Here is a 14228-nt window from a genome sequence, read left to right as displayed (position 1 = left end):
TTTTAATGCTGGTGCAAAAAGTCCTCAACAGCCCATGACTCTCTTTCCTACAAGACTGCCTTTTCCCATATTACTTTGCTCAAATTCTTAGGTCATCAATTGAGGCCCTCTTGTGGGTGCCACATACCTCAGAAATTTGTTTAAGGTGTCAATCAATCAATCAAATTTATTACGGTCATAGACCAGCAAGTGTTTAAGGCGTTATTCAGGCAGAGATTTTAATATGGTGGCATCTACACTTTGGAATACAATTCCCCTGGAAATTACACTGGCACCAGCAATTTGTTCTTTTAGGCAACTTCTTAAGACTTTTCTATTCAACTAGGTTTTTTCAGGGTATCGGTGTTGGTTTTACAGATTGATTTAATCATTTTTTTAAAAAACGTATTTTGTTTTTATTTCCTTATATTCTAATGTCGGGCAGTTTATACATTCTTTCAGTAGCTATTGCTACTATGAAAGTCAGATTCATACTCAGTTGTTTTGTACTGCACTTTTAATAGCTGATGAATGTGGTGTACTCATGGAAACAATACAATATATGAGGCAGGAACTCATTTCAAATTGTCTATCAGCTTCAGTGAGCAGGGATGTCTGTCATTGCCAGCAGCCTATACAGACCAAAATGACACTTTTTATAAGATACAGGAACTCCCTCAGACTCTAGGCTTGGCAACCCTCTCCCTCCTTTCAGGTGTACACAGTGTAATCCTAAGCACACTTGCAAGGGAGCAAGTTCTATGGCACTCAGTAACACTTCAGAGTCAACACTAGGCTTGCACTGAGAGTGATGCTTAGCATTATTCCCACCTTTGCCAGGTAACCCATCTAAGTAATTTTGGTTTTGTGATTGTTCTAAATATGAGTTATGTCTAAAAAGGCTCTCTTAAAATGGCCATACTCTGATGAATATTAATGGAAAAAATTGATGTTTTGTGAAAATAAAAAGGGTATATCTTTACACCCACCTCATGCAAGCACAAGACAGGGGTTTAAAAGCAGCACAAAACAGGCACCACATAGTTGGCACTTTGAATAAAAAGAATACTAACTATACATCTACATTGGTTTTGCCCTTTGACAAACAATGCACAGGCAGCACACGTTTTCAATAGAGTCTGTCTGAAATAGTGTTGAACTTACTTAACCCCCTTTCCCACATCTCAGTTTAACACAAGATGAAATTATATGATCACATCTGATGTGATGGAAGCAAGCTAAAAAGCAAAGAATCTACCTTTTTTTGTCATGGCAAGACCTCTCTCTGTCCATGTCTTTCCCTTAAACGGCTGGCTTTAGCAAGTATCTATTAATTTGAAGCTGGCAAGTCTCTTCCTGCTCAGGGATCCTGGGACTGCAAAAGACAACTTCATCTCAGACTTCCTCAGGGAAACTTTGAAGGTTTGCTGGCATTAATAATTATCAGCAAAGGGCTAGAGGGGCTGCACTAGCTTAGGTCACAGATGAGCCCAAGAGGATGTCACTAGAAATAAAAGCAGTTATCCCTGTCTTGTGAATCGGTATACCAGTGACACCTCCCCTCCCACAAATACCTTTGTTTAGAATCAGCCCAGACCAAAAGACCAAGCCTTGGTACTTTCTGAAATAAGATATACCATTTCTGCTGATGCTGAGTGAGCTATGAGACACTCAGCTTATCGAGTTCTTAGAACGAACACCACTTGGCAACTTGTATAAGTCAGCCCACCTGCAGTGAACTTGAAAGATGTATAGTGCAACTGTAGACTTGTTTACTCAGAACTAGGTCTCACTGTGTTCAGGGGGGAGAGGTTATTCCCTTAGCTTTTCCTGTTATGAAGTTCGGTTTTTCATAGGCACTAAAATAAGCATATCAGGTCCTTTTAGATTTACTATACTCAAAGTGCAGATTCTATTTCCAATTACGTTGTGTTTGTACTTACATTTACAAGCTAGATAAGTGGAAGTGGTAGCAATGTGATACTTCCTGATTTCCTTCTCCACCATTGTGGTTGGAGCTTCAGTGCTGAATTTGTTTAGGGCGCTAATCCCTGATTTAAAGTGAAAGCATTGACTTGGGAAGAAGTTTACATAAAGTTTCTATGGTCCTGGTTGCTGGGAGGTATCTACCCCACAGAACGATGGAAATAATCATTTACTTGAATGTTAAGATGGAACATATGTACTATCCTAACTTATCAATCTCATTCTCTTCTCCCTTTTTATATGTATAAATTGTTGAATTCATGATAAAGTTGAATATGTAGTTTAAAATACCATGCTTTAATTTACATATGCATTTTATTCTTAAACAATTTTTAGTAAAACAATTTTACAGAAACAAAATCCCATATACACGAACATACAACTATGCATAAAGAGGCATGGTGGCGGTGCTGTACAGATAAATGGGGACTCAATTTCCGATTAGGTCTAGTGTTTATTCACATGGTGGCACATTATGCAAACCGGTCCAAATAGCGGAATGCTTACTCACTTGCTGTTGCCTGTGAAAGGTTGCGTTCTTGTTATGCTACAAGTACTGACAGATATTCTGAGCAGTGGATACTTGGAGGTGCCGTCCACTCTTTCCAACATTGAACTAGGAGACTTTTGGCTATCAAAAGGGCTGAGAAAGTCCAACCATGTTGCCCTTCTATCACTGGAATGTAGCTGAGCCTACCATTGACACCTAGGAACCTTTAAAGGTTTCTCCAAGACAAAGAAAATGCAAATTGTTACCTCCAACCAAAATGGTGCCACCATAGAGCAGAACCAAACTATGTGTGCCAGTTGTTGGTGTTGTATCACAAAACAAGCAATTGTCTATCACTGAAAGATGTTTTTGAAAAAGATGGGGGGTGCCTAATATATTCTAAAGACCATTTTTTGTTGTATTAGATGCAGTCATGAGATTAGGGAATTCAACTTCCTAGGTAGCCTTTCCCAAACTTTGGGTCCCTAGCTGCTGCTGGACCACAACCCCATCATTCCTGACCATTGGTCATGCTGGCTGCGGCTGATGGGAATTGTAATCGAACAATATCTGGGGACCCAAAGGTTGGGAAAGGCTGTTCTAGAGGCTAATACAACCTTCCATTGTCTCTTATGTACTGGGCATTCCACCTCTCTGTTCCACTCCTTCCTCAACCCATGCACATTAAAATTGGCCTTATTTAACACAGCTTTAAAGAGAGTGAATGTGGATTTAGGATGTTGGGCTGACATAATCATAAGTTCCGCCATATCAGGAGAATGAGATGCACTGAGAGCCATAGGGCCAAATACAGAAGCCAGATGTTGCAACAGAGTGTGTTGCCATTTTTGCAGGTGTGAGAAGAAAAACTCCCCATCTTGATGAATCAGGTGGTTTAAGATGACCAGCCCCCACCCCTTTGGACTAGCTTTTCCAAAGGAATGCTCAACTTCCAATTTTCAGATAGTGCGCTTAGCTTAACCAGCAATGAGCAGTAAGACCAGACCAGACCACCATCCTTCTCATCTGCTCCTTGTTGGTTTTTGTGGGGTAGGGGATGGGGAGAAGAGTAGCCTTGCTTCGTGGCTATGTTGCCGCTCACCCGCTTTCCTACAGTGGAGGAAGATATCCTCAACTGGGCTGCTCTTTCCACTCACTTAAGGAGGCAGGATTATGCAAAGCAGGCTTGTGACATGCCCTCGGGGGGGAGCCCACCCATCACCAGTCTACTTCCCGTCTTACTCCAATATAGGCTGATGCTAAGCTCCAGACAACCTGACCTTTCCTCATTCAAACAGGTGTGCTTTCAAACAAAGGAAGAGAGATTGGGAATGGACACAGCCCCCAAACAATTAAAGCAAAGTTGACCAGAGGCACATTTACACAAAATGGCCAGCTGGAGGATACAGGGAAGATTTACTGTTGTGTGTGCATTCTTCTAAATAAGCTACACTGGAGTTTGCTAGGGGTAGAGGGAAAGCACCTAGCTGCCAAAGAATGCCATTTTCCTAATTGTGGTTTGAGTGCTGAAAAAGTGTAGTATCCCCACACCAAAACCTCTGCCTTGAGGGAAGATAAGAATTATATACAAGGGGTGAAAAGTGTATGTTCCTTTTTTTTATCATTAATTTTTATTCAAAGTTTCAAAAAACAAAACAGAACAAAAAAATTAATAACTAATACAATAAAATAAAATGTTGACTTCCGATTTGTCGCAGATCAGTTATAGATCTATAATATATAACAAACCTGTCTCTTAATATATTACAAAATCACTTTCCTCCAGTAATCTTAATTAATCATCAAATCTCATTAACATTACTTTATTCTTTCCGCAAAAAGTCAAAGAGAGGCTTCCACTCCTTGAGAAATATATCCATCGATTTTTCTCCAAATAAACATGTCAATTAATCCATCTCATCAAGTCTGCTAGGTCCAGTAGTTTCAATAGCCATTCTCAGTGTTAATTCCATCCTTGCACCCATAATAATCTTGCTGTCATAGTCATAGTCATATAATAAAAGTCTGATAGGAATTTCTTTAATTACAAATATTTCCTTGCCATCAATTCCGAATGTACCACTGAAATATTGTTGTAAAGCTGCATCTCTGCTCCTCCTTTCCACAGAATGCACCATCACATCTCCCGAGAGTTTTTCCATTGTCACACATCTGGAATTAATTCTGTAAACTTTCTCAATTTCAAGTTCCATCAAATCCTTCCAATCCAGGAATTTTTTTGAACCGTTGATATCTTTATCTCTAATCTCTTCACCAATTCCTTCAAAGACAGCGCTGAATTCCAAACAGTGATATTTGTCTCCAGGATCCATCACAGCCATAAAATCCAAATCTTTTTCCAAGTCCATATTTGATATATCTATTCCAATCTCCAGGGCTTGAACCTTTCCTTTAATTTTTCTTTCATCTTCTTTTATTTGTCCAGCCATATCTTTGGTCTCATCCACCTCCCCTCTCACAGAATCCTGAATTTCCTTCAGCTCCTGTCTCATTTTGCCAAATTCACTTTTCATCTCTTGTCTGCTCTGTCTCAGCTCCTGTCTCACCAGCTTAATCTCATTCATTATTTTCTGAAACATATCTAGATAGAGAACCCCTTCCTGTACATCCAGGGTCTCAGCCACCTTCTTGGTTGTCATTCTTAACTATTCCCAAGCAAAGAACAGTTTATTTCTTTTTCCAGTCACAAAGGAGTTAATCCTCCAAGCCTGCTGACATCACCCTCTAGACAGCACAAACCGCCTTATCTCTTATGTGTCCAAAAGTGCAAAACAAATTTAGTTCACAGCATCCAAAAATTAGTGGCATAAAAAGTAAGCAGGTTCGTCAAAAAAAAAAAAAAAGTAGACCAGAAAAAATAGTCTCAAATGTCATAAAATCAGATTTCCTCTTTAGATTAGTTGCCCCTCATCCATTTATATCTTTAAAATGCTCAATTCCATGCCAGCTTTTTGCAATAAAAAACAAAGATAGGCTATTTTGATTTTCTTCCTCCTTAATTCCGTGTATATGAGAGAAAGTTATAACTCACCCAGGGATTCTTTGTTGCCGATCCTTTAACAAATCTCTTTTACTATAACGATAACAAAATGATAATCCTTCCGGGAAGGATTGCTTAGCTTGTGCCTGCCTCTGAGACGAGCTCTCATCTCAGAGGAAGCTTTTTCAGTTTTAAAACCAGACAAAAGGTTTTTTTTGACTGGTAAAAACTTTCTCCCAGGCAAGGGAGAAACGAAGAGATTATCCACAAGCTTCATTGTGTTTGTTGGGGGACTTGAATTCATTAGGAACGAAGGACCTGCCAGCGACGTCGGACGGAGCCAGGGAATTTCAAGCAAGCTCAAACTGATTAAGCAAGACGTTTTTTTTTTCTTTAAAGAAAAACCTATTCTAACAGGAAAAGTGTATGTTCCATGTGCAAGGAAATCATCTGGCATAAAAGGTCCTTTACATAGTCCCCAGTTTATGTAACTACTCTTTAAAAAAATCACCATTCAACTTTCAACGTAAGTTTCCATGGCATAAACACAATACAAAATTAAGATTTCAATCTTTCAACAATAAAATGCTAAACATCTTAAAGAAAAATCCACCTGGCCATCAGAACAGTAGTACAAGTAGCAAGAAACTATAGGAATAAACTAAGCAATCCACTGAAAGCTCAGGAGAAAAGAAGCCACCTTTACTTGGCACCCAAAAGCTTGTGAAGCAGGCACTACTAGGCCATGTTTCTCTGGAGAAAGCATTCCACAACCAGGAAACCATCACTGAAAAGGCCTTACCTCTGCTTGTTAGCCTCCTTCCCTTTGAAGTGGCAACACACAGGCAAGTTCATCTGGGAGCAAGTGGTCCTTCAATTATCTTTCCTCCCACAAGCACAAATGTATTGTGCTTTTTAAAAACATGAAACAAATTACCTATATGAATAGCCCCTAACAGATTAGTCAGTAACATCTTCATTAGGGGTTCCCAAACTGTGGTCGTGAACCACCAGTGGTCCACAAGCTTCATCCAGGTGGTCTGTGGCATGTCTGCATTAAATATTTGCATTGATTTCTAATTCTGTTATATTGTTTCTTTCATATTGTATTACAATTTGAATTCTAAGGCATGCAAATATAAAGCAATAAAAGAAGCAATAAAAATACAATTTAAAGTTTTACAGCATCTAGCACAGCACATTAAAATTGCTACAACGGGCAGAAAAGTCATTAAGTGGTTTGCCATGACCATCAGCAATTTTCAGGTGGTCCACTGGAAAAAATGTTTGGGGACCACTGATCAACAACTGCTTGCTGGAAACAGGCAGCAGTAGCAGGCAAGATACACCGAGCCAGGGATGAATTTCAGTAGATCAAAATCTAGTACTTCAAGCAAGAAATCCCTGCCACATCATAAAAGAACATTATCGTTGCCCCCCTAATCCCAGCTCTACCAGCCAATCTCACCTGGATAACAGATTCTTACAATACAAGTTACATTTCTTTAAAATGGTTTTAGGACTATTTCACGTTAAAATATGGCATCCAAATTTCCTTTCGTTCCCTTCATCGCTTCCTCTGACGTGCTGACATCTAGTGAGAGAAAAAAGCACCTCTATAAATATTATTACCCAAATGGTTTGCCAACTAATGTAGAACACTTTAATGTTGACAGTTCGTTCACGTTAACAACATTGTTACTGGCTTCTATTGCTACTAAAAAAAAGATGGGCCTCCCAATCTTTCCTGAGAAATTTACTCCCACATACATGTTTGGCCAATTCAGGTTGGTAGCACCTTACAAGTTGTAGTCTATGTTTTATATTTCAAGAGCCAGCTGGCAGTGGAGTGCAAAACTGTTTTAATGCTAAACACATCACACATGTACACACCCACACACAAGTCAACTGTAATGCTCTAGGAATCTGAACGTTACAATAGCCCGTAACCCATATTTTGAACATCAGAGTTGTGACATTGGATTGTAGCCAACGCTGTGTGCATGTGGAGTTCTGCTTGTGCAATAGGACATCAGCTTCCTCTTCTTGTGCACCCTCAGAATCTGCTCTGGAAGGTCCTCCAACCCTCTGGAGCAGATTTTGAGGGTATGTGGTGGGCTGCAAGGGAGAGGAAAAAAGGGATAGTCCCATTCCGCAAGCAGAAGTCTGCTGTGCTAGTGGAACAGCAGCACTGGATACAACCCACTGTCACAATCTGAAAAACGATTTGCCTGAACATGTACCCTTGCTGAACTACTTTCCCATTCTGTCTAATGAGGAACACTGGTCCCAGGCTATGGTCTGAAGGCACATGAGGCCAGCTGAAGCTAAGCAGGGTCAGGTCTGGTCAGTGCCTGGATGGGAGACTTCCTGGGAACCATATGTAAGCTGCCTTGGGTTTCTATGATGAAAAGAAAGGTGGGGTATAAATGTAACAAATAATAAACAAACACTGTCTAACCTACACTTGTGTACCTGTACATGAAAGTTTGGTCCAGTAAGTTGTCCAACTCTTTTTACTTCTCTTTCACTCTAGAGCTAGTATCAGGGCTGTGGAGTCGGTTTGTCAAATCTTCGACTCTGACTCATCTATTTTTCTACTGTCCAACTCCGACTCCTTCATAAATGGCAAATGTATAGTAATTTTTCTACTGTCTGACTTCAACTCTGACTCCTTCATAAATGGCATATATATATTAATGTATTAATATTAATAAATTAATAATAATAATGATATTAAAATATTGATTTTATTTGAATTCAGAGTCAGTACATTTCTACTGACTCCGACTCTACCCAAAATTGCTTCTGACTCCGACTCCACAGTCCTAGCTAATATGGTAACTTTTATATTTAAATAGGCATTTTTTCTTTAAAATTATACTCCTTAAAATTGTCCTTACAATATTGAAAGAATCACTGAAATTCTTAAAGCAAGCATCACTCACAACATGAGAAAACACATTTGTATCATGTATCACATCACTACTCTTGGGAAATGGAGGTACCTTTCACTGAAGCTTAACACCCCAAAAAATCCAATTCAGGTCTTAAATACAAGGAGTAAACATACTGCATTCCCGATTCTCATTCGCTAACAAGACACGACAATAACTATATGTTTCAGAAAAGAGTTTATTGTATTGTACTATTACATTACAATGTAAAACTTGCAATTTAACAATGCTAATTAGGCAAGCATATTGGCTGAAATGGTAAATTACCAAACCTAGTTTTGCCAGTGGGGATTACAATAGGTTGTCCTGACTTTGTGTCACACAATATTAGGTTTCCCAATACTAAAGTCCAGTATTTCTACTTCTCAGCCCTAATTTTAAGCAAAGGACTATCTGGAAACTGGGGAGGAAGGTTAAAAAGAAACCATGATACAAAAAAACAATTATTGTATCAAAGGTAAATCTCATTTCATTGCTTTAGGCTTTGAACTAAAGAAAGAAGACATTGTTTTCATGCCACTCTTGTCAACTTTTGCTAGAGCTTTTTGAGCAGCTGATATTTTATTGTTTGCCTAGAAAGAAGAACAAAGGAAGAAATTAGGGTAAAAAAAACCCAGGATCCATGGTACATCATATACATAACAAACAAAAACCACCACATCTGTTAGGTCTCAGACACTCCTTTACACACAACATGTATAAATATTTTCTTTGGTAGATGAAATCAAAATTCAGCCTTTTATGCATTTTGATAGGTGGGATATTTTCACCACTTAAGACAACACAAAAGTTTCTGAAAACATCAGACACCAAAATGTAGTTTCCTGATTATGCTGTAAAAACATTAAAGTAAATGCATGTTTTTTTCTAAAAATAATACAGTGAAAACAAAGATTTATACACACACCCAGTGTCGAATCAACATGGCTAAATGCAGTCTGCAATCCTTGTTTAAATTTTTCACCTTAAAAACCTATGTTCTTCAGGTTATCCAACATTTTTATGAGTAAACGAAATTAAATTATGCGAACTATTCAGCTCTTCCCTCCACATGTCTTAACTATTGTACTATGCTTGCTCCAAAGTCTGTAGTTCCCCTTTGGGTTCTTTTTGCTAAATTAAGAGTGTGCCACCTGTAAGCCACCCCCAGCCTTGATTAAGCAACTGTGATGCCATGAGATATTCATAAATATTCTAACTGCTCAGGGCTAATATGTTAGCAAAAGAATTTGTGTAGCGTCTGCAAGAGAAATAAGTGGTCAGCTTGGGCAATATGACACACGGAAGAGAAACGGGAGAATGTGTGCTCTTGGTGGGACAGCAAGGGAAGAGGCAACAATACAGAAAGGGTGAAGATCTGAACAGTAATTCTGAAGAGAGTCCAGCACAGTTTTAATGGCACCAATTTTGTTGGTATTTCCCCAATTACTAAATACTTACTTGCCTTGGCATTCTTGGGCCTCTGATATTTTAACATCAGTTTTCCTGCTTCAGGGATGCAATTGATTTTTTTTTTTTGGATTTTATTGAATTGTTTTGTGTTGTACACAGCCCTGTTATTGTTGCAGTTAAAGGCAGTATATAAATGATTCATGTAAATACTATTTATTATTACTACTACTATTAATTAAATTTCTATCCCACCCTCCCACCCAGAAAGAACCCAGGGTGGCAAACAAGGGGCAAAACTCTAAATCTTAAAAAGCAATTCCAACACAGATGCAGATTGGGATAAGGTCTCCACTTAAAAGGTTTGTTGAAAGAGGAAGGTCTTCAGTAGGCACCGAAAAGATAACAGAGATGGTGCCTGTCTAATATTTAAGGGGAGGGAATTCCAAAGGGTAGGTGGAATTCCAAAGGGTAGGTGCCACAATGCTAAAGGCCCGCTTCCGATGTTGTGCACAACAGACCTCCTGATGAGATGGTATCTGCAGGAGGAAAGGTATGGGACCTGAAAGGTAGGGGACAAGAATTCAAGAAGCAGGTTACTTGAAGCAATGTGCAGAGTACACAGTGGCTTGAGAAAATGAAATAGGAGGAACAGTTAAGTAGAGGTAGAGGCCTACAGGAAATGAAGAGCCAGCAAGAACAGTGTAGAGGGTGTTGGAAGGAGGGCCATGACAGAGAAATAGGTATGAGGGGCAGACCTGGAGATCGACAGGAGGGGCAGGGTACATTATACGCTCAAAGACAGGTCTTGAAAAACACTAAGTAGGCAGAGGCCTGAAAGAAAGAAAAGTGGAAGTATGGTGTTAAGTGAAGGGCCAAGGCCTAAGGGAGGCTAGGGAAAACCCAAACAGTCAAGAGAGATTTTAATGGCTATTATATGGGACTGTAACCCCCAAAATGGGTTGGTATCTTAATTTATCGTACTGATTTGAAGCAGCCAGTCAAACCTTTGTCTGCAGGCTTGTGGTTTCCATTAAACGTCTATCGCTTTCCTAAGAATTAATCCCTTTCTGGTTTTTCATGACATTGCCCCATTTGCCCCAAACTTTTAGCATCTGCACCTAAATGACAATTTATACCTTGTATTTATAAATCTAGTTACAGCACATAAAGTGAACTTCAGAATCTACAAGCTCCTGATCTTTTCTGTGTTGTACATCAAAATACATCCAGGTGCATGGGAAGTCTACCATGCAAGGTTCGATCATTTGCTTGCAACCTTTGACTCTAAGAGGGTGACCACATGACACCTCTAATGGGGTCCTCTAACCATTGGTTTCAGTTCAGAGGGACAGAAATACCTTCCCTATACTGTACAGGTAGCTGTACTGCTATTTTTATGTGACTGCCAGCACCTAAACTGGCATCACCATAGTATCCTTATTTGGAAGCAAGTCCTATCGAACTCATTGGAACTTACTTCCAGGAAAAATATGCTAGCTGAAGAACTGAGTTATGCTATTTTTGTTTAAAAAAATTCACTTAACCTTGATTGCTCACATGACCAGTACCAGGCATAAATGTGAACTATGGGCAACGTGAAAGAATCTATCAAAATAACTTGAATGCTGTACTTTTAAAACATCCAATTAGACCTGGGATGGATTCCAATTTGGTCTGCAAGGCCATTTCCCCAAAACCATGCCTACCTACTTCACACCTGACATCATCTGTGGCTGCTGCTGAACAATTGGAGCTTTAAAATGTGCTCTTGATTGTTCGTTGGCAAGGGAGGCTTGCTGTCACTGCAAAGGGGATCAACTATGGTACCGAGTTCCTAGTTGGGAACTCTGTAGTGCAGCCTACCCCTGCTGAAAGCGAGGCTTGAAGTCGCAGATGGTATCAGCTGAGTGTGAGAACTCCCTAGTGCAGCCAAGCCCTGCCAAAAGCAGGGTTTGGATCTGCCTTTGTATAGCTAGTATTGATCTCAAGCTGTGCTACAAAGGAAAAATGGCCCACCTGATGTCATAGAGAGGAACAGGTGGGTGAGCCCAGTGGAGGCTGGTCCATTTGGGCAAAAGGGCACTGCCCCACCAACCTCAGCCAGCCCCTGCTTGCCTTCTTACTTACAACTCCAGAGGGCGACACTGGCTGCCAGCTTCCTCATTCCCCTCAGTCTGTTGCCCTTGTAGAACTCAGCAGGGAGGAGGAAGATGGGGCAAAACTAGAATTAGTTGGCTCTGTCTGTCATTGACTCTGGCTCCACCTACTTTTTCAGAGTCTTGCTTTTCATGGCACCAGTCCCAATGGGCAGTAGCTAGCACTGGTGGAGCCCCATCCCGTCAAAGCGGCCAGCTGGGGGTGGAGGAACCCAGGATATGGCCCACTGACCAAATCCAGTTCCCCACCCTGTCTTGACCTAGGATTCCTAGGTAATTTTAGTTTTATAACGTACAGATGTGGGTGGGCTGATTAACTGAAGACTGATGTTATAATTGTATTTATATGTTGTATCTTATTTTAATCTATATACGCCGCCTAGAGTGGCTGTTCATTCGGCCAGATAGGCGGCCTAAAAATAAAATTTTATTATTATTATTATTGACACTAGTGGACAACTTGCAAGTATAACTCAAGTTAAAATATAATCTGAGGCAGCAGTTTCCATGCTTTCAACACTCCAAGGGACCAATGCAGCATATGTATGAAAAACTTAACTAATTCTTCAATGAGAGATGCCCGTCTAAGCCCTTCAACACCCTCCCCAATATTTTCACGATTTGTTTGCTAGTTAGGATATACTTTTCTAAAATGTGAAGTTTTATTCCTTACATACAGAATGTATTTGCTTAAAATACTTCTGCTACTTTTTCCTGATTAAAGAAGCACCCTATGAGAAAATGAACCTGTTAGAACTTTAAGCAGAGGAAACACATAAACCACTTACCTTTTTGTTTTTCAGATCACTAGTATTAAACTTGGTATAATCTTCTTTTGCTTCTACGGGTTCATCTGATAATTTCCTTTTCTGCAATGTTAGAGTGAAGATTTGCTCCATAAAATCACAACTGTAGCACTGCATATACTGATCTTCAGCGTAAAAAATGTTCGGACTTAAGTAGCATTGTGTGTTTGAAACTATAGATTAATTGGACAAACTAATTCCAGAACATGCAAATACAGGTGGGGAAAAGAAGTGGCTGAAGGAAGGAGAGAGGATGTAATGTGCTCAGAGTCGGGACTTAAAAAGACAATGAGTGGAGGAAGCAGAGGTCTCAAAGAAAAAAAGTGGAATAATATGGAGTTGGTGAAATGAGTGGCTGAGTACATGAAAATAATACACAAGTATATTTTCTTATAATGCATGAGTCCATATAAGTCATTGCTTTGAAGACTATAGGCATTATGGCAGCACTTCCATCATCAATATACTGTATACTCTTATGTACCAGAGACAGTTTGCAAAACTTCCCTCAGTTCCTGCTGTACTGTCACTTATAGTCAAATGCCAAGATCACAACTCTCAAACGTAATTTTCCCATTTGCAAAGAGGCTTTGGATCTATATTCCTTATCAGTATTCATCCTTCACTTGCATTTTATCTTGCTCGACCATCACAAAAAAGGCGACTAAGTCATTATCAGATTGTGACAGATGTACCATTTCAAGAGTATCCCTCTTTGCTACAACTGCAGAGAGAAAAAATTAGATACAAAGTGGGGCCTTGGAAGTAAATGTTAGTGTGGGGTGCTTCTGTTTCAGGTTCCAGTCACTCTATTCCCCCCCATTTTCACTCCCCCCCCAGTAATTCAGTATTCCATGCCTACTAAGTACCCTCATTCTCTTTTGGCCTGTTTTGGGTTTCCCACCTCCATTTTGTTGTTAGCAGGGGTAGGTGGCATATATACATCTTGTACTCAATCCTAGCTACATTAAAATCTTTGCTTTCTTCATTGATGGCTACGGGCAAGCTCTCTTTTCCATCCCTGCGGATGTTTAAAAATAGCTTCCCAGTATGAACCAGGAAGTGACCCATCCAAAATGAGATGGTTCTTTCCACACTTGAGATGTATCTACAGTTGTCTCTGTCCTCCTGTTCCTATGTTCCACTGCCCCCTTTCAACTAGTTGTCAAGTTTTCCCCACCCCCGAGCCACTCAATATTCCATACTATTCAGTCTTTACGGGGCTGTTTGACAGTTTTCCTCCTTAGGTTTTTTTTTAAGTATCTGTAAATGTTGGGCTCCCTCTCCCCCCCACACACACACCAAGTCTGGTGATGCCTTCCTCTTTTGTGTGGGTACTGCTCTTATGGCTACACCTGTACAAGCATGGAAAGGCTTGAACTGGAAATAGGGGGAATGACATACAGAAGATTACAGTTTCTTGTGATGGTAATGACTAAATATGCATAGGTATGCCACTTG

General features: G+C 39.9%; 1 protein-coding gene across 2 annotated transcripts in view; it reads right to left on the bottom strand.

The window, feature by feature from the left end:
- Positions 1–6949: 6949 nt before the first annotated feature.
- The window catches only part of RNASEH2B (ribonuclease H2 subunit B), a 48505-nt gene continuing 41226 nt past the window's right edge, over positions 6950–14228 (bottom strand). Inside the window, exons 10-11 of one of the 2 annotated variants that reach the window (XM_061622715.1) lie at positions 12750–12830; positions 8574–8985 (exon numbers count right to left, since the gene is read on the bottom strand). In XM_061622715.1, the coding sequence (XP_061478699.1) occupies positions 8878–8985; positions 12750–12830 (189 nt within the window). In that variant the 3' untranslated portion in view covers positions 8574–8877. Of the gene's footprint in view, positions 7051–8573; positions 8986–12749; positions 12831–14228 lie in introns of those variants that run through there. The other variant, XM_061622716.1, reaches the window with a different exon arrangement.

Source organism: Rhineura floridana, chromosome 4, assembly GCF_030035675.1.
Source record: "Rhineura floridana isolate rRhiFlo1 chromosome 4, rRhiFlo1.hap2, whole genome shotgun sequence".
NCBI lineage: Eukaryota > Metazoa > Chordata > Lepidosauria > Squamata > Rhineuridae > Rhineura > Rhineura floridana.
The sequence above is the reverse complement of the archived record's forward strand: the minus strand, read 5'-3'. Positions and strand labels throughout refer to the sequence as shown.